This window comes from Acinonyx jubatus, chromosome D3 (genome assembly GCF_027475565.1).
Source record: "Acinonyx jubatus isolate Ajub_Pintada_27869175 chromosome D3, VMU_Ajub_asm_v1.0, whole genome shotgun sequence".
Classification (NCBI taxonomy): Eukaryota; Metazoa; Chordata; class Mammalia; order Carnivora; family Felidae; genus Acinonyx; species Acinonyx jubatus.
Genome location: NC_069392.1, coordinates 24,289,842 through 24,313,521, shown reverse-complemented (window position 1 = coordinate 24,313,521; position 23,680 = coordinate 24,289,842). Strand labels below are relative to the sequence as shown.

The 23,680-nt window shown below is 56.8% G+C and overlaps 1 protein-coding gene across 2 annotated transcripts in view; it reads right to left on the bottom strand.

Moving 5' to 3' along the window:
- MN1 (MN1 proto-oncogene, transcriptional regulator) overlaps nt 1-23,397 on the bottom strand; it is a 48,342-nt gene extending 24,945 nt beyond the window's left edge. Inside the window, exon 1 of one of the 2 annotated variants that reach the window (XM_027050919.2) lies at nt 18,400-23,397. In XM_027050919.2, the coding sequence (XP_026906720.2) occupies nt 18,400-22,189 (3,790 nt within the window). In that variant the 5' untranslated portion in view covers nt 22,190-23,397. The remainder of the gene's footprint in view (nt 1-18,399) is intronic. The other variant, XM_027050917.2, reaches the window with a different exon arrangement.
- Between the last annotated feature and the right edge of the window lie 283 nt (nt 23,398-23,680).

The window sequence follows — 23,680 nt, the reverse complement described above, 5'->3', positions numbered from 1 at the left end:
TCCGCAGCGCGTTGCCCTTTCCCCTTGAAGGCTCCCGATTCCTCCTGCCAGGGCGGGGGGGGGGGGGGGGGTGGAGGGTGCAAGGCCCGTCTTTATGTCAGAATTTAGTGACCTCTAGGATGTGCCAAATGCTGGGTAAATTCATTAACTCCTGTAATCCTCACTAAGACCCTGTTTAACCCAAAAAAACAGATGAGGACGCGGAGGCCCAGGGCGGTGAAGGGACGGGTCCAGCGGGAGGCAGTGCTGGCCCAGACTTCGTGTGCCGTCCTCCTCCCTGATCTCTGGGGCGTAAAAGCCAGAGCTGAAGGCCAGCGGTCAGGGGACTAATGGAAGAGATTCGGGCACCCTGTGACGGCCCACCCAGGTCAGGGGGGGCGCTGGCATCGGTAATGAGCCTCAGGTGGGACGGGGGCTGTGTCCCGGGCCCCTGGGTCTCAGGCAAGCACGACCCATGGGAAGGAGGGGCTGGTGAGGACCAGTGTCGGGGATGGTGACGGGGCCAGCGGGGTGGGGACGAAGAATTCCAGTGTCCAGGGCGCCCTCCCTTCCCTACTCACCCCAGTCCCTCTGGAGGAGAACCCTCACAGCCCTCCTAGGTCTCAGGGCTGTTGGGGTGGCACTCAGCCCCCAGCCCTGGGACCAGGCAGGAGGCACCCCTGCATCTGACAGAGCCCTGGCCTTTGTTCATTCAGTCACTGGGCACCTACTGGCCACCAAGTGGCTGGGAGAGCTACCACCTGATGTTCATTCTGGTCTCGATACATACGTCGCAGTTGCCCAGCCATCCTGGGCACCCCAGCAGGCCCGCCCCAGACCCTCTTTCCTTACACTGGCCAGTATCCTAGAGAACATTAACGATTGTTCTTTTTACCTGTGTTTCCTGGGTAATTCCCTCCCCCAACAGGCATGGTGCCTGCTTTGTTCACAGCTATGGTTCTGGCATGGTGCAGGGCACAGAGAAAGTAGGTGACAGATACACAGGCAGATAGTCCCTGCCTATGGGGTCCCAGAAGATACCAGTATTGACCCATTTGACAGACAGGCAGACTGAGGCTCAGCCAGGTTGCACGGCCTTGCCCCAGTCACACCAAGTCACCTGCCCGCCCCCAGGTCACTGCCCCTTCAACCTTGCGGGGAACCAACGGTGAAGATCTCAATAGTCAATGGTGTGGCTGACATTTGCCAGAAGAGGCAGAGACCAGGAGCCTGTTCTATTTCGAGCATCTGTTGGTAAGAAATCAGCTTCCTGTCTTGTCCTTAGCGGTCCTGAGCATGGGATCCCAAGTCAGATGGGCCCAGGGGTGAACCTGCACTCTGCCCCCACTCCCAGCCAGGTGACCTTGCGCAGGTCACTCTGCCTCTCTGAGCCTCAGTTTCCTCATCTATAAAATGGGGCTTGGTATGATTGGTGCCCGGTGACTGTGGCCTGTTACAATTCCTTTGCAGCTCAGAGAGTCAGGGAGGAAAGCAAAAGAAAAGCTTCCAGAAGGTGGACGCCAGGCCCGGGTCACCCAGAGGCTCAGCCCCTCTGCGCCTCCTCGGGCCAGCCTCGGTGGGGCCCGTGCCTTTCCTGCCCGGGTGACCTCTGTCAGGCATGGAGAACAATGCCTGGGAAGAGAAGGAAACAGAGTCTCCCTGGGCCGGGACATAAATCGTGGCCTGCCCAGCTCAAGGAGCGGACGGACATCCCCCACGCCCCCCACCTGTGGCAGGCTGAGCACTCCCCTTGGGCTTCGAGTGCCTTGTCCTCGGTGGGGGGGGGGGGGGGGGGAAGGAGGGGGAACACACCCCCTCTGCCCTAACCTGTGGCCCCAGTGCTGCCAAACCAGGGGAAGAGAGTTTCTGCCTCCTCAGAAGGGGCCGGGCGTGAAGAAAGAGAAGGGAACCCGACATTGTCTCAGAGACTCTGGGCTCAGATGCAACCCCTGTTAATTGCACATCTACAATGTGCCATCAGATCCCATCCCTCCGGCGCCCAACGCCCTCCCCAGGCTCCCCATCATCCACACTCCTGACCTGATCATGATGATAAGCCCAGAGTGGCCCAGCCCCTGCCTGCCTGGACCATCTCTCCCCGCTCACCAGCCCCTCCCCTGCCCCCGGACACTGCCCGCTCCGTCCTGCCTCAGGCCCGGCCCCCGCACTTGCTGTGCCCCCAGCTGGAAGCTCATTCGTGCACACCCTGACGGGGCTCGCTCCAGGATGTGGAAACTGTTCAATATTCAGGGATTCTGCACGCCAGCCGAGGGCTGAAGTCGGCCACGGTTGGGAGTATTTCCGCCTAGGGAATCGGCGAACGCTACTGAGCAGAATTTCCTCCCTCCTCCCCCAGAGAGCCGGGTGTTGGGCAGTTACCAGCACAACACTGGCGGGTCCCTTCTCATTATTCAAGCGTCTCCCTTACCTGTCACCACCCCACAGAGGCATCCCTGGTGGCCCAGCCTAGAAACTCTCGTGCATGCCCCCTTCTCTTAAGTCTCCATACCCGGACCTGCCCGCTGTATCATTCTGCCTGTTTCGCTGTGTGTCCGTCCGTCTGTCCACTCTCCTAGAATATAAACTCTGTGAGGGCAGACGCTTTGGTCCACCTGGCCCCTGGCTGCATCCCAGCACCTAGGACAGTGTTACCATGGGCTAAGTGTTTCATTCACATGTGTTGAATAAATACACATGCCAGGCACTTTTGAATTCAGACTAGGCCAGGGGCGCCTGGGTGGCCCAGTCGGTAAAGCCTCTGACTCCTGACTTCGGCTCAGGTCATGATCTCACAGTTTGTGAGGTCAAGCCCCGTGTCCAGCTCTGTGCTGACAGCACGGAGCCTGATTGGGATCCTCTTCTCTCTCTCTCTCTGCCCCTCCCCTGCTCTCTCTCTCTCAAAATAAATAAATAAACATTAAAAAAAAAAAAAAAGGAATCCAGACCTGGCTATCACGGGTTGATTATTTTGAACCCCAGCCCTCCACCCTCCCAATACCTCACTCAGCATGGTTCAGGGTTTCTCCGCACCGGCACATTTGACATTTGGGGCTTGGTAATTCTTCCCCGGAGAGGACTGGGGCAGGGACCTGCGCATCATAGGATATTTCGCAACAGCCCCGACTTCTACCCACTAAATGCCAGCAACGGCTTCCCTCTCTGCAGTTGTGACAACCAGAAACATCTCCAGACATTGCCAAGCAATAGGGGGTAGGGGAGAGGGTGTCACATCATCCCCAGGTGAGGACCACGGCCAGACTCCTGAGGGAGGTGTCTTCCTCTCCCCAGCATATAGCCGAGGCCACTGAGGCTGGGGGAGGCGCCATGACCTGACCAATGTGGGAACAGAGAGTGACTCCTTTCTAGTTGATTCCAAAGCCTTTGCTCTCACCAACGTGCCCCCCTCCCCGCTGCTCACCGTCCCCGCAGGGCACAGGGCTCATTGACCCCCACTGCAACCATCTTAACAGAGGGGCAAAGGGATTACACACGTGTGCCAGGTGAGGAAACTGAGGCTCACAGAGGCAAACCGCCTGCCCAAGGTCACACCGTGCACCAGCAGCGGGTCTGGGATTCGAACTCAGGCCTCGACAGCCAGCTCTCACACCCTTGCTCTGGGGCAGGGCTGTTCCCGCACTCTCCAACGTGCTCGCTTGCGCTCTCTCTCTCTCTCTCTCTATTCAGCCCAAGTCTGCCAGGCTCCCGAGTCCCCACCTGAGGTGCCAGACACAAGGGTTTAATATTTTATCGCCAGCTCTCAAATTGTTTATGGCTGGCGCAGGCTCCTGGCAAAGTGCTCGGAGGCCGGGGACCGGCTCATCTCATGAATTCCTTCAATGAGAAGGCTGACCATCACTCACGCATATCAGGGAACTGTTCCTTCAGCGCCCGGGGAGAGCCGTCAGGAGGAAGAAAAATACCACAGCGCTGCTCTCCTACTGCCAGCAGCCCGTGCCTGACCGCGGCTGACCGCACCAGGCGGGGACCAGCCCACTGCGGTCCACGGGGGTCTGACCGCCCCACACAAGGAGAGGGTCCGGCAACGAGGCCCGAGACCGTCGCTGCGGGAGCAGGGAGTCCCAGCCCAGCCGTGCCCGAGGACCCTGCAACATTTACTCAGCACGTCCCCAGGGGCCGGCCCCGTGCTAAGCACCAGATGCACAGCCCGGGCTGGGTGCCCTCCAGCCTGCACCACTTGATGGCAGAGGGCAAGTCACACACACGGCCTCTCTGTGACTCGTCGTCTCGTCCCCAAGATGAGACAAAAACAACAGCGGCAACACACCAAGCTGGACATCCAAGCATCGTGCATATGAAACATCTGGCATACAGTAGGCGGTCAATAAAAGCTGTGTGCTAGCACAGTGCCTCCTTTGTGACAGGCAGTCTTCTGAGTATCTGCTCGTGTATATATTAACTCGCCGAATCTCCCAGCCCCGTGAGATAGGAATGATTGGTGTCCCCTTTCGCCCATTAGGAAACGGAGGCACAGAGAGGTTAAGCAGCCTACCAAGGTCACACAGCCAGGAAATGGGAGCTGCTGGAGTTTGAACCCAGGGAGTCAGGCTCCAGAGCCTGTGTGCTTAACCACATCATTATGATCACCCTATTTAGCCTTATTCAGCTAAAATCGTCTGATTTAGCTCGCACAACACTTCTAGGAGGTAGGGACTACTTTTTTCGCTTTGCTCAATGTTCGGAGGAAACCAAGCTAAAAGCACTAAAAGGTGGCTACGGTCACACAGCTCAGAAGAGTCAAAGCACCAGGCCCGAGACCCAGACCACTCGTCTGGCGGGATCCAGTGCTATTGCGGCTTCCCCAAGGTCAGGAATTGTCTCCTAAACGACACCTACCTCCGGAAGAGGACAGGGAAGAAGTGTCGCTGTCATCGGGAATATGTGTCACAGTGCTGTCTACAGAAGTTCTAGAGACTTCCGGTTTCAGAGGTCCCCAGCCCTAGTCGACACAAGGCCTAGCCAGGCAAAATCAGGAGGTCAAGAGCTAGTAAGGCAAGGCCAAGGCCAAGGGTTAGCTGTAGTCCAATCCTTATTCTGCAGCTGTGCTGTGTGACCATGGCCAGGTTGCTTGCCCTCTCTGGGCCTTGGCTATCTCAGCTGGCAAAGGCTGGGAGAAGGGGCCCAAAACTGGAAGAAGTCCTTTCCCCAGTCTAAAATCTTACCTCAATGTTTCCCTTAGCGCTGTTTCTTTTTTTTATTATTTTGTTAAGCTTATTTATTTTGAGAGAGAGAGGGAGAGAGAGAACCCCATGCAGGCTCCGCACTGTCAGCGCAGGGCACAATGCGGGGCTCGAACCCACAGAACCGTGAGCCGAAATCGAGTGTCGGATGCTCAACCGACCGAGCCACCCAGGCGCCCCCTCAGCGCTGTTTCAACAGTGAAAACTACAAGCGCGTGTTTTAAGATGTTCACCTATCGCGACACCGCACGTCTAAGTTGCCAACACAAGTCCACACAGTATCTCCACATATGCACACCCGGGCAGGAAAAACTGGGTCACCAGACACCAGCCGATGGCAGCCAGAACCATAAGCTCTCAAAGACTTTCCGCAACGAGGCCGCCGAAAGCTTCTGCTGGAATGCATGAAGCAGGCCTTCTAAGAAGGTCTGAATTTTCACTCCACCCCCAAAATGGCCACACAGGCCCTGGCAGAGAGCTGGCCCACAGGACCCCTCCTCAGCGTGTGCTCGGGGGCTAAGAGCATCCTCTCGCACAGCCCCCACATACTGGGGAGCAGAGAGTGGGCACCTGCGAGTCAGGGAGACAGGATGCTGGGGAACTTCCCCAGGGGCGGGGAGGAGGGGGGAGGGCAGTAAGGGGGTGAGGGGTGCCCGGCACGCACAGCTCGAATTTCAAGACCAGTTTCCGTACTTGTGGAAATCACCAAACACCGCCCCCCAAAACCCACCCCAGGAAGAAGGAAGGGAAAAAAAAATGTGAGCAAACCCAGCCCTTCTCCCTGTGACAGAACCACCGTTTCTCTCCATCCTCCTGCATGACCTAACTTCAAAAAATCCTGGGTGCAGGGGGAGCAGGGAAGGGGCCTCCTGAAATCCGGGACACCAGTTTTTTTGCAGGCTTAAAAACAGATCAATTTTACTCTAAAGTGTAAAATGAAACATACCCCTGTTTGGGAAAAGAATTTCATTAGGAGGAAAATATAATATAAAAATACCCATTTAGAAAGAATGTGCTATTAATTCTTCGCACTCTATGCAGAAGGGAAAATTGCATTTTTATCTAAATGGTTTTTCTGCATAAGCCATTTACAATATTCTTTGCCTCTCTCTAATAGGTCCCTGCTACCATTAGTACTGGGGCGACCAGGCTGAGGGCTGAAATCGCCCTCAAACACATTTAATACATAACCCCTGAAAATCTATTCCAACAGGGACCTTAGCAAACAGGCCTGGCAGTCCCTTTTTAAGGAAGAAATAAATATTGCTGAGGGAGACCGAGGGCGGGGGGCGGTGGTTAGGAGTGGGGTACCGGTGGGGGAGAGAGGGGACAAGATGGTTTAAGTTAAAAGCAAATGCTCCGGGTCCCTTTAGGCAGCTGTAAAATCACAACGGGTCTTTGGCTGCACGATTGCAACCATTTGCGTGGCTGCGTGTGTAGAGATGTGTGTGCTGGTGTCAGGCACACACACGCACGCGCACACACGCGTGCACACACACGTGCGCACACACACACACACACACACACACACTCTCACGGGTTTCCAGCAGACGAGCAAACAAGGAAAGGATGAAATTCAGGATATGAAAACAAACTATTTTTAAACGCTAAAGCAAACACGCCAAGAGAGTAATACTGCTATTTTCCCATTAAACTAAGTTCCTCTCAATTTGAAAAGCGAGAGTAATCTAAACAATGCTTCCAAACAAAATGCATGGAGTTCGGGGGTTGTGGCCTCCTTCGTTCTTAACAACGGAAAAAAACCCTGCGTAGGAAAGCAAAACAGAGCAGGGACGGGGCCAGTCCTCTTTGCCACGTCCTGCCACGTCCCACCAAACGTGTCCTCCTCCACACCAGCGTGCCTGGATGTTCAGGTGTCCCCAACTTCAAAATGCAATACTTTTTCTTTTTTCCAAACAGTTAAAAAAAAAAAAAAAGTCTTCCAGTTCTTTCTCTCTTGGATTCCCAAAATAGCTACTTACTTAATACCAAATGTCGGGGAGCTAAATTAATTCATTAAAGAGATGTAGGGACTGTGATGGGCACGGAGCTGAGGGGTGGCGGGGCGGTGGCTGTGATTTCACTGCCAGGAGCCAGAACGCCTCGGGCCGCTCTCTTCCGGCTTTGCTGGGTCCATAAATTCTTCCTTTCAAAGCAGGAGTCCAGAAATGGCATAATTATAGCTGATACAGGTAACAGGTGTGCCCCTCCATCCCTCCCACCCCCTCCCACCACCATCTTCCAGATGAGCTTCTGGAAGATTTAGTGGTCTAGCCTGGGGTGTTGTAATTACAGGAAACGACTCCAGTTTTAAGGGTTAGATAAAGACCCTCTCCAAATTTAAGGCCAGGCACCAATGTCCATTAGACTTTAACGGGCCCACATAAAAAAAGAAATTGTATCCTCATCTCTCCAAATGCCTGTTTCCTCGGTGACTCAGGTTCATTTCGGGCTGGCTCCACGCCGAAAATACTCCTGTCCTGCCCTCGTTCTGCAAAGGCAAGGCCCTCGGCGGAAACCGATGTACAAGGAATTAAGCAAATGGGGTCTTGGCGGGGGGGGGGGGGGGGGGGGGGGCAGGAAATCATTTGCTCTAAAACTGTGATGGCCGAAACCCGTCTTTTAAAAAACAAATAACAAGGGAAGTGGAATTTTAACCCATCATCTGGAAGCAGAGAGCCGGGAAGGCTGTGGGGAGCCCAGGGAGGAAGAGGGGGGTACCCCGAGCCGCCCTGCCGAAGAGCCCTCACCATCAAGAGGCCACACGTTCCCCTTCTGAGACTCAAGTGATCAGAAAGGCCAAAGCTGAGGGCTGTTTGGCTCTGTTTTGCCTTGTCCCAGCTTTTGAGACTCATGCATACTTTTTCTTCCTTCTTTGGAAGTCAAGCCATGCATTTCTCCAAAAGTTACGCGCGCGCACACCCCCAGCAGCTCCATTTGTCAAGGAAGCAGCATGGAGGGCGCTCCAAAAAGGTTTACGATTCGTCAGTCTTCTCCATGGCAGGACTCAGCTCCCAGGCAATTAACAGAAGTAATGCTCGAAAACTTTCCAGGGACCAAGGCACCAGGAGGAAACCCGTGTCTCCAAGGCTCCGGGAGGCTGGGTTTGCTGGACAACTGGGCTTTTTCTCCCTCTGCTCCCCACCACACCACAAGTGATGGCTGAACGGGCCACTCGCCCTCTCTTCCTATCCTGGGGAGGTGGTGGGAATTGCAACCGGGGTTCTCTGCTCCGTCTTGGGGAGCGGGGCCCCCGCGCACGCGCACCCACAATTATAATCCCAGCAAAATGCTTTCCACACTGAGCACAAAATAAATGCTTATTAACTAAACCGACCCAAAATAGTGAAATGTGCAAGTAAATTAATCATGCCTCTCCCGGAGGCCTGACAGGATTACAAATTCGGCAAAAATTGACCACACGGAGATCAGTAAGCCTCTACTTAAAACTGAAAGGAGCCAAAACTTTGCATGAGCTTCTTCTTGGGGGGAAAAAAACCATTTATTTGTTCATTTCTTATTAAGACTTCTCAGGCCTGTGTGTGTGTGTGTGTGTGTGTGTGTGTGTGCACGTGTGCACAAGCAGAAACCGGCAAAAGGCATCCAAAGCTTTATGCCCAGACAATTTAGAAATAGTCACGGCATAAGGATCGTGAAATTGCTCATGTTTAAAAAAGCCAAATTTTGGTCTACAGCCTCCGTTCCCTCAAATACTAAACAACCACCAAAAGTTACATCGCAGAGGACGAAAATGGTCAATTTGTTTTGAGCCAATTAGGCCTTGCTACAAAAGCATTAAAGGCTGCTGATGGCTGGACCGTGGGTCTCCCTCCAGAAGAGGCAGAAAAAGGAGACCCGAATCTCTGCGGCTCCTTTCCCCACTTGGCTTATCTGGAGTCAGGGAAATCTTCCTCTTGCTGAATTCAACTGACTTGCCTTCCCTTTTTGCCTACCATTCAGAAAAAGGAAAAAAATATACATTGTGTAGGAGGGCGCTGCCTGCATTTCCAGGCAGTTGGGGCCTGCCTGCAAGGTCTGTGAAAGGCAAGGTTATCCCCAAAGGGGCTGGGTGCTGGGAAGAAAGCCTCAGTGGTCACCTTATGGGGTCACGAGGGGAGAGGTCACTCCTTTTCCCCACCCCCATCGTCCCTCCTTAATGGAAAGGTCCAGGCCCCTCTGCGAAACTCCGTGCATCTGTAGGGGGCCACATGGGGTCAACTCCTCTGCAGAAGGTGGCCACAGGCACTTTACAAGGGCTTGACCCACCCAGTGTCCGTCTGGGTCTTCGTCCTCTGCCCCCCACCCCCGTGCGCCTGCCTCAGCCACTCCCTAACCAAAACCGGGCTCTGATTGCTAAGAGACCCACCATTTCGGTCACCAGTCCCATGCTGGATCCCTCCACATCTAGATTCTCCCCCAAAATCTGGGTCCGTGTGGAGGCTCAAACCAGGAACTTTGTGTGCTTTCGTGATGGCCAACGACAGCCCCCGAGCAATTCGGTCACCCCCAGACTCACCCAGGAAGTGTTCTGGGAATGACTTCCACACTGACAAATTATTCCGCACTCCTGAATCCCAAGTATCGGTAAATAACATTTCGACTCGTACGGACCCACTTCTCCCCGCTCCACCCACCCGTCTAACTACCCTCTCTGAGAAAATCAACCGCACCCCAACCTCCATCCAGGCTTCCCACCGAGGGATGTTTTTCTCTCGCCTTCCAACTCCTAGGCAAAGAGAGCAAGGATATACATATCAGGCCTCTCGGGTCCTAACATTTGCAAAAGGACTCTTCCGACAGCCCACGCAGACAGGGCAGCACCCACTTACTTCTCTGTGAGTTCCCAACCAACCCTCGCTTTCGCAGGAAGGCTGAGCTTAGGAGATTTCAAAGCAGGCTATGTTTTCTTCGGACTCCCCGCCCCCTCTCTGATCATAAGATGGTCCCTCAGAAGTATTTTACTCCTGGTGGTCGTTGCCAATCATTCGACAATGCTTGTGTTCCAAGATCCAAGGGCGTTTGAAAACACTGCTCCACGGTAACTGAAAAGGGTCATATCTTTTTGACACCCTACCCTGCCCTGGATGACTGGAAGCACAGGGAGCAATGGATATGTGAGTGCGTGCGTGTGTGTGTGTGTGTGTGTGTGCCCGTGCGCATGTGTGTGCAAGTGGAGGGGTTCACTCATTAACTGTCACCTCACGTTCCAGGAGCTCCCAAATACAAGCAGGGACACCACACTGGGGCCCTCGCTCAACTCCGGGGCACGCCATGCAAAGCCAGCTGCGTCAGAAAGGCCCGAGCCCGTGTTGGCCCAGAGACCCTCTGGACCCAACCTTTATGATCAAATTAAATCTTGGTGCCCCGACACTTGTTAAATTATTACCAGCGAGAAAAAGGGAAACCTAATTTTAAATCCTCAGAATCGATCTACGATCTACGAGCCACTCGGTTCTCACCAGACCGGCTGCCGGCAGGGGGAAATGGGGGAGACAGGGGCCACCGAGTGCCTCAGGACCAAAGTTAGTCCACGCTTCCTCCAAAGTCTGACAATCGCCGTCTATTTCTGACTAACCGTGGAGATCGTTTTGGGGTTTTTTTGGTTTTTGTTTTTTGTTTTTTTTGAGACATGCAGGATAAAAGCAAGACCTGGTTCCCTCCCTCCCAGGGCGGTGGCGGTGAGGAGGAGGGGGGCGGTCTTTAAAGCACTCGACTTCCCAAAGAAGTCCACAGCAATGGGCCCCAAATAGGTCTCTGCCAAAGGGTCTCCTTGTCTCCCTGAACCACTCTCTGACACATTTCCTAAGGCAAAACCAAACACTGGCACAGATAAGTCAGCCTGCAACCCCGAAAGCCAGGGGCCGCTGAAAGGTTGGGGATCCCAGGGCCAAACATTTCACGAGGAGCCCAAGATCTTGCACAGAGAGGGAGAAGGTGGGAAAGGAGACAGAGACCGAGGCTTCAGGGTCGGCCAGTGGATCCCACCAGCCATTAGGCTGAGGTCTCTGGACCGCTGAGCTTTAAAGAGCAGAACACCACCAACCTGCTTGGTCACAAGGGGAGCCTGTGTTAGGGTGTTCGTTGAGGGTCTTCCCCTTTTGGGGGACAAATCTATTCCACGTCAGATGCGCCTTCAGAGAGAGCCAATCGGTTACTGCGAATACACTCAGACCTCCAAACTGTTAAACTCAATTGCTTTTATGTTTAAAAGGGCATTTGGGTCCGCACGATGATGGATAAATCGTGAAAGGATTACGCACATGATCGCTATAAAGTTCTCCCTCGGATCCAGCTTTGCAAGGAAGCGGTGATTATGAAAACCTACCTGTTTTCTCAGCCAAGAGGAAGAATGAGAATTTGGGACATCATAGCTAGCTAGAACGGACCCCCACTCAGTAGGTACGGGAGCCGGGAGGGGTTGGGGGGGGCGCTGCCAGTCCAATGTGGCCTCATCGGACCAAAGCTCAAAGCCATCAAGAACCCGAAAGAGCCCCTCAGATTTCAAGGTACGGGGGGGGGACCCGTAGCAGTTCCTTCCCTGCTTCCTCTCCTGTGTCCTTTCTCGGCAAACACCATGTTGGGAGCAGACCCTTCATCTGCTTCCCAAACCTTGGAGGCCGCTGATTAAAATGCAGGCCAGCAGACAAAGCGGGCCTCGGCGTCCTGTAAGGATTGTACCCCGTGAGAATGCCGTCCCTCAACCGTCCCTCCTCACTCACACCCTGAGGTAACCGGTTGCCCTGCTGGGGCCGTGTGTCCCTGCCTGCTGTCACACCGTGGCAAGGCGGCAGAACACGATCAGGGCCACCTCCTCGCTGGGCAACCCAATCGGGCACAATGTGCCGGGGCCCCCAAATCATCTCTTCCTCTGGGTCCCCTGCAGTTCCTCAGGGCCCGCGTGGCGTGGAGTTGGGGACGGTCAGCTAAGCCGTCGTGCATCGAGACACAGAGGGTCCCCGAAGGCAAGGCCGTGACTAATTCGAAAGCCCAGCGTCGTCTCCTCCACGTTGGTACCAAAAGATGACAATAAAGGAGAGGAATTTCCATAAATGAGAAGCAGCGTCCGCTTCCCACAACTGGGAGGCGGAGGGGGGTGGGTGGTGGGCACTGATTCAAAGATTCGTCTCCCGGCTGGAGAGTGGGGCTAGCTGAACGCAGCCAGACAGACACCTCCACACACACACACTCACGCACACAACCCAGCAAGGGGCGATGTGCGTCTGCTACCGAAATACTCCAGATCAAAGTCACCCACAGCCCAGGAGGCCTGGGAGGCCGAGATTTCATAATTAGGATCTTCAAAATCCTCCGTCTATTTTTAGGACTTGTGCTCATTCAGTCCTTTGCAGAATCAGAACCTGTCAGCTGACGCCATTGAGACTGAAGGTTTAGCAACTTTGTCCACTTGCCTTGGGAAAGCAGATTAAGGGAAAACTGGAGTGGCTGGATGATTTGATGGAGATACACTTGGCCATGCATATGTATGTGTGCGTGGGCTGGGGGGGGGGGCGCGTGGGGGAAGGAAGGGGGGGGCTCCTTTACATGTTGAGTTGCACGGGGCCTTGCTTTCCTCTCATGGGCCACAGGCAGGCCCAGACCCGACACCCACCTCGCCACGCTCTTTCGAGCCGGCCCCCAGACCACTTCCTTCGGCTTCCGTGTGTCCGAGAAGGTGAGGAAACTTGAAAATTTTCCACCAAGTGTCTCTCTTCTCAATCACGCACCCATGTATATACCAACATCTCCGCCACCAGCAATCAAAACCCACACTCAAATCTGTCCACCCAAGTCGGGCCTAAAAATAGACACCATCCTAAAACAAACACACCGCTCGGCAAGTCACAATCCCGACTTGAGTCAAAATGATGAAGCCGGTTATTCCAGACCCTCCAGACTGAATATTTGGCTGGAACAAACAGGGGGACAGAGACGGAAGGACAGAGGTACCCCCACTGGTTACAGGGCCTGCCCTCCCCCCATCCCCGCCGGACAGACCCAGGTCCCCTCCGACATCAGAAGGTTTGGGGGTTTATGCTGCAATTTGCTGGGAGGCCTACTGGCCCCCCGCACACTCCCCATCCCCGGACATCTGATCCTTTGACATAAAAGCTATAGCTTTTTATTCTCTAAAATTAACCAAACAGAGGTAAATACAGTGTTCCTTACTAGGAGTCTTTATCTCCTGAATGCCTTTGGCAAAGCAGATCACTCCCGGGGCAAAGAACACGACCCTATGTGATTGTCGGCCAAGCGGAGAAAAAGGTGATTTTGCTAAATCTTCCAGCGTGGAGTGGGTTCAGGAGAGCCTGTGAAAAATCCCAAGGACACACTCAAGTTTGTCCTGCCAGAGTAGGAAGAATTTCCCCTCCTCTAATTTCACCTGGTCCTCCCGGACTGTTTATTAAAGATGTATATTTTATATCAGCAGAGAGTATCAAGTAACTTCTTGGCAAGGGCAGGATCTATTTTTCAGGACCTATTAAGATTTTCAGGGCCTATTAAGACTCTGTGTGGAAATTTAAATACCTCTGTCAGGCAAACAAAATCGTATCAGGAATCATAGAATTTCATTGCTAGAAAGAGATATTAGATTAACCAGCCCTCGCTCCCTTCCTAGAAACTTCCATAAAATAGAAGTACAGTTCAACAGTCCCTTACTTCCGGTCTGAAGGGCCTCACAAGAAATCTAAATGAATTTATATTAAAGAAGGCTATCCTTGAGGAAAACCCTTCAATCTACAAAAACCGTATACATTTATACACTCACAGGTACAGATACACACATGGAAACAGAACAGAGGTCTCTGGTATAGATCGGAAGGCAGTGGCTATTTAAAATCAAAACAGCCAGAAAAACCCAGCAGCGGTGCAAACCACAGCAAGTTCAACACCGATAAGCTTCAAGCCCTTAAAAAATCCTTGTCCTTTATTAATATTTAGTAGAAATGCATAATTGCAGATGTGTGTGCTATGCTGGGGTTTTATGTCGGGAGGCGGGCAGAGAAGACAGGTTTATTACAGCCATGAAATATTAAACAAGCACCAAAGAACAGTAGTAGAATGTCCCGGACTAGCCGGGGAGCAAGTTGGCTGGTCAGCTGCACAAAGGGGGCTCCTATCTGTTTACATTACCCCTGATTAACACCTGTGAAGTTTTGGGTTACATCTTCCGGAGGCGCAAAAGTCACATGAAGGCATGCGACCCGTGCTGGGTGATTTCGCAGGGAAATGGGAAGGCAAGGAGCCTTGCCTTCCCCAAACAAGTCTGAGTGAGCCTAGAAAATTCTCTTCACGCTGTGGGCAGTGGGGGAAACGACTCAGGAAACAGCCTTAGGACCTCCCTCCTCCCCCCCGCCCCAGCCTGCTCCATGTCTAAGAAAACTCAGTGTCCAGATCCTGCCTGCCTACTATTTCTCAGCCCTGCTTACTGCTGTCCGACCGGCACGCTGAGAGAAGCATGAAATTCCAAAAATTTCTCCCGCATCACTGTAAAAAGATCATACTTCCAAAAAGGGCAGGATTGCATGCACAAGCATACATGAAGCCCTCTCCTATTTCAGTGTGTGTGAAGGAACGTTTCGAGACGACTCCGGATTTCAGGACAGAGAGCAAGCAACGGAGTGGAAGTTTGGCAGGGATAAACTTATCACAGAATACGGTTAACTCAAGTTTTGAAAATCGTTTCAGGGCCCGGAGGGGGTGAACGTACTTTTTTCAGACTTAATTCCCTTTATCTGCCATCTCTCGGGGCTTTTTTTTTCCTCCTCCTCTGTTTTGGAATTCCTCCAATAGCCACACACCTATTACAAGGATAGGTGGACGATGTTGCAAACTAGTCTCAAATTCATGTAATCCTCACTGATATAACAGATGTCTGAATCGGTCCCGAACTCAAGCTGGCTTTTTTTCTCTTCCCCCCACCCTGCCCCTCTGCACAACCTCACCCTTCCCCCACCCCAACTTTGTGCAAACAGAACCTCAAGATGAGATGCAGAGTTTCATTATTATAAAAGTTGTTTGGCGGGTGAAGAAGTCGGGAGAAGCGTCATTTGGAGAAGCTCGCTTACCTGGTAGAAAAAAAAAAAATCCTAATCACACGTGATCCTGGCCTGGACTTTGCCAGAACTACAACTGGCCACTTGGGTTCCCTCCCCTCTGAAGGACATCTAGACCCCATAAGACAATCTGGGCACGTCCCACTGACTCCACGGCTTGTGCAGTTCTGAAGACTTATTCGTCCTCTCCAATCCCAGCACAGATCATTTCGTTAAATACCGACGAGCATTTTGTCATCGGAGCGAAGAATTTCAGAAACGGTGTTAATATTTAATCACATTAGTACTGGCGTGTTTTACGGCGTGACAAAATAAAATATCATTACCAAAACGGGCTTTGCCCGAGAGGGGGTGGCAGGGAAGGTCTTTGCCGGGGGCCAGAACCTCCAGAAGGTGTATTCAAAGCTGCCGGACACCCTGCCTCACGGCTGACGGGCCCACAGGCATGTGTTTAAGGGGAAGCAGAACGTTTTACTTTAAAAATTCTTCTTCGACTCTATTTTGAAGTGGCACACTTCACTCGGATTCCCAGCCAGGGGACTCGGGGGCCTGTTGAAGGCTCTGTGTACCTATTTATACAGCATGTGCAGATGGAGCCACAGGGTGTTATCATAATGAAAAGTTTAATCATCCTTATTTACTACCAGTAAGGGAGCAGGAATCAGATGCAGATACCTTATAAAGCCTTAACTAGCAGCCCCAAGGCTGCAGAAGCTGCGAGTGACCTCAATTCGGGGCTTTATCTAGGAAACTGTCCTTCCCACATCACAGAGTGGAAAACAAAGGAGGTCAAGTGGCTGTCCCTGCCTATGCTGCTAAGGAGGCCAGCCCCGCAGCCCGGTCCCTGAAGGAAGTCCCCCTCCGCGTGCAGGGGAGGGCTGCGGTTAGCTTACAGGGGAAATCAACCCTAAAGTGCCTAGCATCTGTTTCCAAAAAAATATTTTCGCTCCTCTGACTGTGATAATGAAACAAACAAAACAAAACGTATCTTTAGTGACATTTCTTCGTGCACAGCCCGCATTCTTTTTTTTTTCTTTTTTTTTTTCTTTTTTTTTTTTCCTGGAAAGAAAGATTAGTTGGGCTGGGAAGAGAGGGCTCTGTGACACCTTAAAAAAAAAAAATCTTAAAACCACTCAATTCCTCTTCTCCTAGTCTACTGGAGGCCCTTCAGAAGACTCAAAGGCCACCAGCTACTGGTTTTTCTTCACTAATTCTCAGAATCAGGGGTTTTTAAAAAACTTTTCTCACCCCTATTTTGGCCAATGTGTTCTTAATTACTGGGAGAGGGGGGAGGGGAGGACGGGGAGGGGGAGGGGCAGCCAGGCCCAGCCAGGTAGAAGTGACAGGGCCTGGGATTTGTGCTAACCAGCTATCGATCCGTCCATCGGGAGGTAGGATCGAGATGTTGTGTACAAGAAAATAAAAGAGACGGGGTGGGTGGGGGAGGCGGCCCTGGGCATGCAGGGTGCGGTGTCCAACTCCATTTTAAAAAGGAAGGGGGGAAGAAACAGGGAGCAGAAGCGGAGGGTCCCAAACTAACCAATTTATGGCCTTGCCTAGGAGAAGCCTGGAGAATGCTGATGCTAGCCTCGGCGTCTGCTGTGCATGCTAAACACCCAGCTTCAAATGAGAGAGCGGCGTCCCGGGCTGGGCAGGAGGCGAACAAAGAGAAAAGCCGCGAGGCCGCATTCATGAATTAGAAAAACCTAAGCGGGAAAGCTCCCCCGGACGGCGCGGTGAAAGCCCCGAGTTCCCCGAGCCACCCAACTCTGCACGCGCTTCCCCTCCCCCTGTCCCTCCTAAAACCTGCCGGCCACCTTAAACCCAGGGTCAGGAGGACCAGGCACACCAACACCGAGGAAGAGAACTCTAAGAGAGAGCAAGAATCTGGGGCCGAGGCTTTTAAAGGCAGAGGGTTCTATCGGCAGCGGCTGGCCCGGCCTCCACAGTAATATTGGGCCTGGTGAAACCCAGGAGAGGCAACTGGGGCTTAAAAGAAAAAGTGCGGATGGGGGGAGAGGGAATGAGGGTGTTACCTAATTTTAAGAAGCAATTATCTGTGGGGTGGGGGGGGGGGGAAGGCCTCATTAAAACAAAATGGTTATCTACTGCAGTCCGGTCCTCTTTTGGTTCAAAACAAAACAAAACAAAACAAAACAAACCTGTTAGTACTTTAACTGCAGTGGAGGTCCATTTACTAACCCCCTCCCCACACACCTTAAAGTCCCCCCCCCAACCCCGGGCCTGGTGGGGAGGCTGCGCTCAGATTGCAAACACGAGCTGGGACCAGACATCTGTCACCAAAGCCTGGAGAGATATTGACAAACGCGGGTCCTTTGTGTCTTAAGAATATATACCCACATCCTCCCTACACAAATGATGCCCTGGCTGAGCCAAGCAGACTCCACCCCGGCCCCAGCACCCCCCCCCCAACCAAATGTCAAGGAGATGCCCAGGGAAAGCGGGCCTGCCTCCCACCACCAGACAGGTCTCCAGGTTTCTAATGCAACTCTAATAGTTAAGAAGAGACAAAACAGCTATTCATTAGGAACAAATGTCAAATTAGGCGTTGCCTCTGAGTGATGCTGCTGACGCCAGCTCTGGTAACTTTTTTTTTTTCCCCTAAAGATGCTGGCATACACAGCCTCAAGCTGGAGGCTCTGGGTGACTAGGAAAAGGTGGGAAGGTATTAACACAACTTCCCAGGTATCCTACCAGGAAGGGGGGGGGCAGGGGAGAGGCACGCAATTCCTACAAAGTAGAAGCGGCCCAAATGAGGAGGGTGAGGATGGGTCTTGGTGTGAAAGGAAAGGGGCCTGCCTAGTGGTCTGAGCACCACCGAGCAGCTCAGCTAAAAGTTGGTGAAGGGACTTTAAGATAATCCCCAAAGGGCTGCCATCTAAGTCCCCATGTGAGTGTGTACCTAGAATCTACCCGGCAGTGCCTGGAGGTTGGGGGGAGGGGCAAGTGGGATTTCTGCCCACAGAGCCCTTGCTGTAACCAAAGGAAGGGTATCCAGCCCCGGGCTGGGCACTACGAGGGCCCTGTGCCCTCCTCAGCCCCAAGGGATGGTCCCCTTGGATGGAGCATTCAAGGCGGAGGCTGAGGCCTGCGGTGGGGGGTGGGGACGGGTCTGGGGGAGCCGAGGAGGGAACAAGCGCATATACCTTCTTTGCTGTTGGGGTTCTGGGGTTTGGCCTTCTCCCAAGGTGCCAGCGTCTTGTCGTCGTCCGCGCCGTCCGCCAAGGCCTTGTCAGCGGGCATGTACCAGGTGGCGCTGTGCTCTGCCATCAGGGAGTCCAGGTCGATGGTGCTCATGGCGCTCTTGACCGCCTCGGAGCAGCAGCTGCCCAGCTCGCTGTCGCCATTCTGCGTGCCCGAGGACCCAACGGCGCACTCCCCCTTCTTGCCACCCTTGAGCCCCAGGGGCTGGTCCTCGGAGATGCTGAACTGCTGCCTCTGTAGCTGGATCTGCGCCTGGAGGATCTCCAGGGGGTGGATCTCGTCGGGGGGTGGCGCACCGCTGCTGCTCGTGGGGGTCCGGACCTGCTCCAGGCCCGGCGTGCCGGGATGGCCCGCGCCCCCGCCGTAGCTGTCAGGGGTGGAGGTAGAGGTAGACATGATGCCCAGGCCGAGCGGGGGCGGGGGCGCCTTAGGTCCGTGTTCCCCAGCGCCCACCCCACGGGGAGGGAGTTTGGGCGAGCCTGTCACCAGGGGGCTCCTACTCGCTTTGGCCAGGGCTGGGGGGTTGTCGGAGCTGGACGACACCTCGTCCTCGTTGGCGTAGCTCGTGCTCACCTCGTCCGAGGCAAACTCGCCCACGTGCGGGGAACTCCCATCCGACTTGGCCCCGCCGTCCAGGGAAGCCATGAGGTCCGACTGGTCCCCCAGGAGCAACTCGGCCCCCTTCCCCCACGACGGCGACGTGAGCGCTTTCTCGTGAGGCGTAGGAGCCCCGCGAGCCTCGCTCGTGGAGCTTCCCCCGACGGCTGCGCCTGGCGCCTGCTGCTGCCCTGGGCTCACCCCAGGCGCGCCCCCGCTGTCTGGCGCGGCCGAGTACTTGTCGAAGAAGGTCCCGGGGCTCACGTGACCACTGTCCCTTTTTCTTCGACCCCGTCCCCGGCCGCCGCCCCCGGGGACCGGCTTGCCGTCGTTCCCGGATGTTGATTCCAGGGTGTAGTTTGGGGAGAGGCTCGTGCCGTCCCCCTGGGCGGGCGGGTTGGGCGGCCCCGAGGCTTTGGAGCCACTGTTACTAGTCCCCGACGGGCCTCCAGGCCCTGGGGCCCCAGGGGTGGTCCCCCCCGGGAAGTAATCCGAGCCCGGGTTGCCGGCCACAGCCGCGCCGTCGGTCTCGTTCTGGCTCAGTTTCCTCTTGCCCTCGGGCGGGTTCTTCTTGTTGAAGGTCACGTTGAGGTTGGGGGCCCCGAGGCTGGCGATCATGTTCTGGCAGGCGGTGGAGAGCGCGGCCAGGCAGCTCTGGCCGAACAGGTTGTCCTTGGAGCTGGGCTTGTTGAAGGAGCCCAGCGACAGCGCGCCCAGCTTACTGGCCGAGGTGCGCTGGCTGGGCTGGAAATCGGGCTGCGGCGGGTAGGCGCCCCCTCCGCTGCCGCCGCCCGTGCCTCCCCCGCCCCCGCCCGCGCTCGGGGGCGAGTTCACGCCGGGGCCGCTGTGTGGCGTGGCCTGCCGGTTCGCCGCGCTGAACGGGAAGCCAGGCTGGCCCCCGAGCGCCGGTGCTGTGAAATCCGGCGGCGGGGGCCTGCGCTCGGAGGGAGCGCTGGGCAGTCCCACCCCAGCCCCGGGCGACTGCAGTTGGCCCAGGCCGGCCAGGCTGCCCCCGAACTGCAGGCCGGGGGAGGGCAGCGCGGGCACGTGGCCCTCTCCGGGCATCCTCAGCGGCTCCTGCAGAGGGCCACGGAACAGCACTCCGGAGCCGCCGGGGGGAGGGGGCGGCGCCAGGCCGGGGTCGTGCGGGCCGCAGTCAGCCGGCAGGCCAGAGCCGCCCAGCCTGCGGGGCAGCAGGTCACCCGGCGGCGGGTGCGGACCTGGGAACCACGCGCTCTCTTGCGCCAAGTGAGGCGCCTGCTGCTCGAAAGTGCCCAGGCGCCCCGCGCCCGCGCTTTCGCGCTCAAAGTTCGGCTGGGCCAAGCCGCCCACCGGGCCACTGTGTACCAGGCCGCCCTGGCCCACGTCCCCGGGGTGGCCTAACTGAGCCAGGTTCGGCTGGCGCAGCCGCTGCTGCTGATTCCGCGACGCCATCTGCTTAATCATGAGGGCCGCGTTTTGGCGCTGCTGCTGTTGCTGCTGCTGCTGCTGTTGCTGCTGCTGTTGCTGCTGCTGCAGGGACTGGTGGTCCGGGGCCGGATGCTGCAGGGGTGGCCCTGAGGGAAAGCTGTCGGGCACGGGCGGCGTGAACTCGCCGGGGAGGCCCGAATAGGCGGAGGGCGAGAGGTGGTTGTCCAAAGCGCCGTTGGGCATGCTGCCGTTCCACGAAGCACAGCGGTCCACTCCCGCGCTGCCCGGGAAGTCAAAGCGCGGCCTCTTGGCCACGTTCATGTAGGGGGGCGCGTCGAAATGCTGCAGCCGCTGGTTGGGCGCCTGCTGGGGAGGGGGGTGCTGCATGTTGAACACAGGCTCCGAATAAGGGTGCATGCTCCGGTTCTCCAGCCGGTGGATGGGATACTCGAACTGTGCGTGCTGACTGGGCAGCATGGGGCCCCCGTCCTGCAGGCCGCCGCTGGGCGTGCCCGCCTCGCCCTGCTGGGGCCGCGGGAGCGCCGGCGGGCACGAATTTTGTCGGACCAGAAGCCCGGGTGGCGGCGGCTGCTGCGGCGGTGGCGGCGGCGGCGGCTGCTGCGGCTGTTGCGGGGGCTGCTGCTGAGGGGGTGGCGGGGCCTGCTGGGGAGGCTGCATTAACGGGTGTCTGGAGCCTACTCCCGGCTCCAAACCCACCGGCATCTTGCGGGCCCCGCCGAATCTCTCGAAGAACACGCCGTGCTGCTGCTGTTGCTGCTGCTGCTGCTGCTGCTGCTGCTGCTGTTGCTGCTGCTGCTGCTGTTGCTGCTGCTGCTGCTGCTGCTGCTGCTGCTGGGCGTGCATTTTGGACAAGCCCACCATGCCTGCAGCTCTGGGCATGGCCGAGGCACCGGGGAAGGAGCCCCCGGGAACCTGGCGACCCGCCGCATAATGAGGCAGCTGCCCTTCGGAATCGGAGGGCGAAAACATGTCGAAATGTCCCGAGGGCGCCTCGCCAGGGTAATTGTATTCCAGCGAGTCGACGGCTCCTTGGTTCGCCACCCTTCGGGGCTCCAGACTGTGGGAATCGGAGCCGCTGGAGGCGGGCAGGCCGTGAAAGGAGGCGGCTCGGTTAGGGCTCTGGTCCAGCGGCAAGCACGGGGCAGGCACCGCATGGCCCGAGGCGCCCGAACTGTGGAAGTCCGGGAGGTTCCCGGGTCTCTGCGGGCCGAAGCTCTCGGGCCCCTGGCTCTCCGCCATGTGGTCATAACCCTCAGCGAAGGGCGGCTGGCTGCCCAGGCCGGCGGCGGCGCCCCCGTAGCCAAGTAGGCGACCCCCGTGCAGGCATGAGGCCCCTGGGTCCGGACCGCCGAAGTTGCCCCCAAAGTGGGGGTGATGTTGATGGGGGTGGTGGCCTCCGGGGTGACCGTGGTGCGGCTGCTGGCCTCCAAAGAATCCGTGCACCGGCTGTGCCTGCAGCCCCCCCGCGTGCAACTCCGAGTGACCCCGCGCGTGGAAGCCGTAAGGCTCCATGTTCATGCTCAAGATCGGGGGCTCGCCCAGCGCGCTCATGGCAGGGTCCACGGGGCCAGGGGGTCCCCCCGCGTGGAAAGCCGGGGCCTTGAAGTGGGCATTCATGCTTAGTCCGGCCTCGTTAAAGTTCCTTTCGCCCTGGCCAGCGTTCCTGCTGTTGATCTGGGGCTCGAATTGGTCCAGCCCAAACATACTTGGCGGGGGGCGGGGGGGATCAATAGGGCATGACAGCCTGCTCTCCGCGGCGCGCCTCCGGCCAGCTAAACGTTCCGGCCCAGGGTTGGGCGCTCCGGGACGCTCAGCACCGCGGGGGCGCAGTGCGCACCGCCACCTCGCTTGCGTGTGGAGGCTGGGGGCTATCAGCTCCTCTCCCGAAGCTCTGGCTCTGCCGGACCCGGGCCTCTCACATCTTGCAGTGCCGCGAGGCCTCCAGGAGCCGTGCTGGGGGGCCCATGCCCCGGCAGTTGGCACAGACGCGGGTGGGTTTGCGCGGAGGGGACGGAGCTGCGGGCGAGTGGAGACAAAAAGTTAAGTGGGGGGGAAGGAGGCGGGAAGGAGGAAGGGAGAGCGGAGCGATCACCTTCTTAAGTCCGATCGGGGTCGGGTGGGAAGCCCCAGGACGTCTCCCGAAGCCTCCTGGAGTCCGTGGCGGAGCTGCTAAGGGGCCGAGCAAGGAGACCCTTCAAAGCCGTGGCTGGCGCCCGGGCATGGACAGAGCAGTCCCTCCCCGCCCCCCCCCCCCGCCCCCCGGAGTCCCCGCGCTCGGCAGCCCAAGCCTCCGCCGAGCACGATCCGCTCGCACAGTCTCCGTCGGCCCCGAGCAAGCTGCTACTGTTTCTTCAGCGGGTCGGAGGGCCGGACGCTCCGCTCGGCATCACGGGTGCGGGCCCTGAGCCGAGGGCGAAGCGGGGCTGGGGAGGCGGCGGGCGTCCGGGGTCCGAGCCGAGGTTTGAGGGAAGGCGCGGTTCCCCCTGCTCCGCGGCGGGTGCTCTGCACCCCGGCGCGCCGCTTCGCGGCCACGTCCGCCGCCTGCCGCTTCTGTCCTCTTCTATTCGGTCTCTGAGTTCGAAGGGGTCTCCGCGCCCGGTTCCAGGCGCGGGCGGGCAGCGAGACGAGAGGTTGGGTCGCTCCGAGTCTCGGGTTCCGTGCCTCCGCTCCGAGGTGCTTCGCGAGTCCCCCTCGGACCCGAGGAGGGGGGCGTACGCGGGTTGGGGGGCCACGCTGGGCGAGCGGGCTGAGGCGTTCCGGCTACGCTCTACGAGCCCGGAATGGGGGGGCGGGGGCAATCCTGGGGGGGGTCCGTGCACCCCTCTCCTGGCTGGCGGGGGGGCTCTGCGTGGGGCGTTCCGAGGGTCTCGGCTCCCCTCTCGGTGTCTGCCTCTCGCCCAGCGCCGGGAGAAGCAGCAACAAGTTTTGCATTTCAGCAATCAATTTCAGCCATTACATTTGCACCAATCAGCGCAGCCCGAGCTCCGGTCCCGGGGCGGGGCTCGCTCTTAAGGTGGTCCTGGTTGCTGGCTGCTGAGGCCCCCGCCATGAACCCGCACTTCGCCAGCTCCGGAGTACCCCGCTCGGGTTTTGCCTCGGGGTCCGGCGCCAGTGCGCTGGGGGGCGCGCCCTGGCCTCCTGGCGCATCGGGGTGGAGAGGGCGCTGGCGGAGAATGGCGGGAGCTTGGCTTTGTT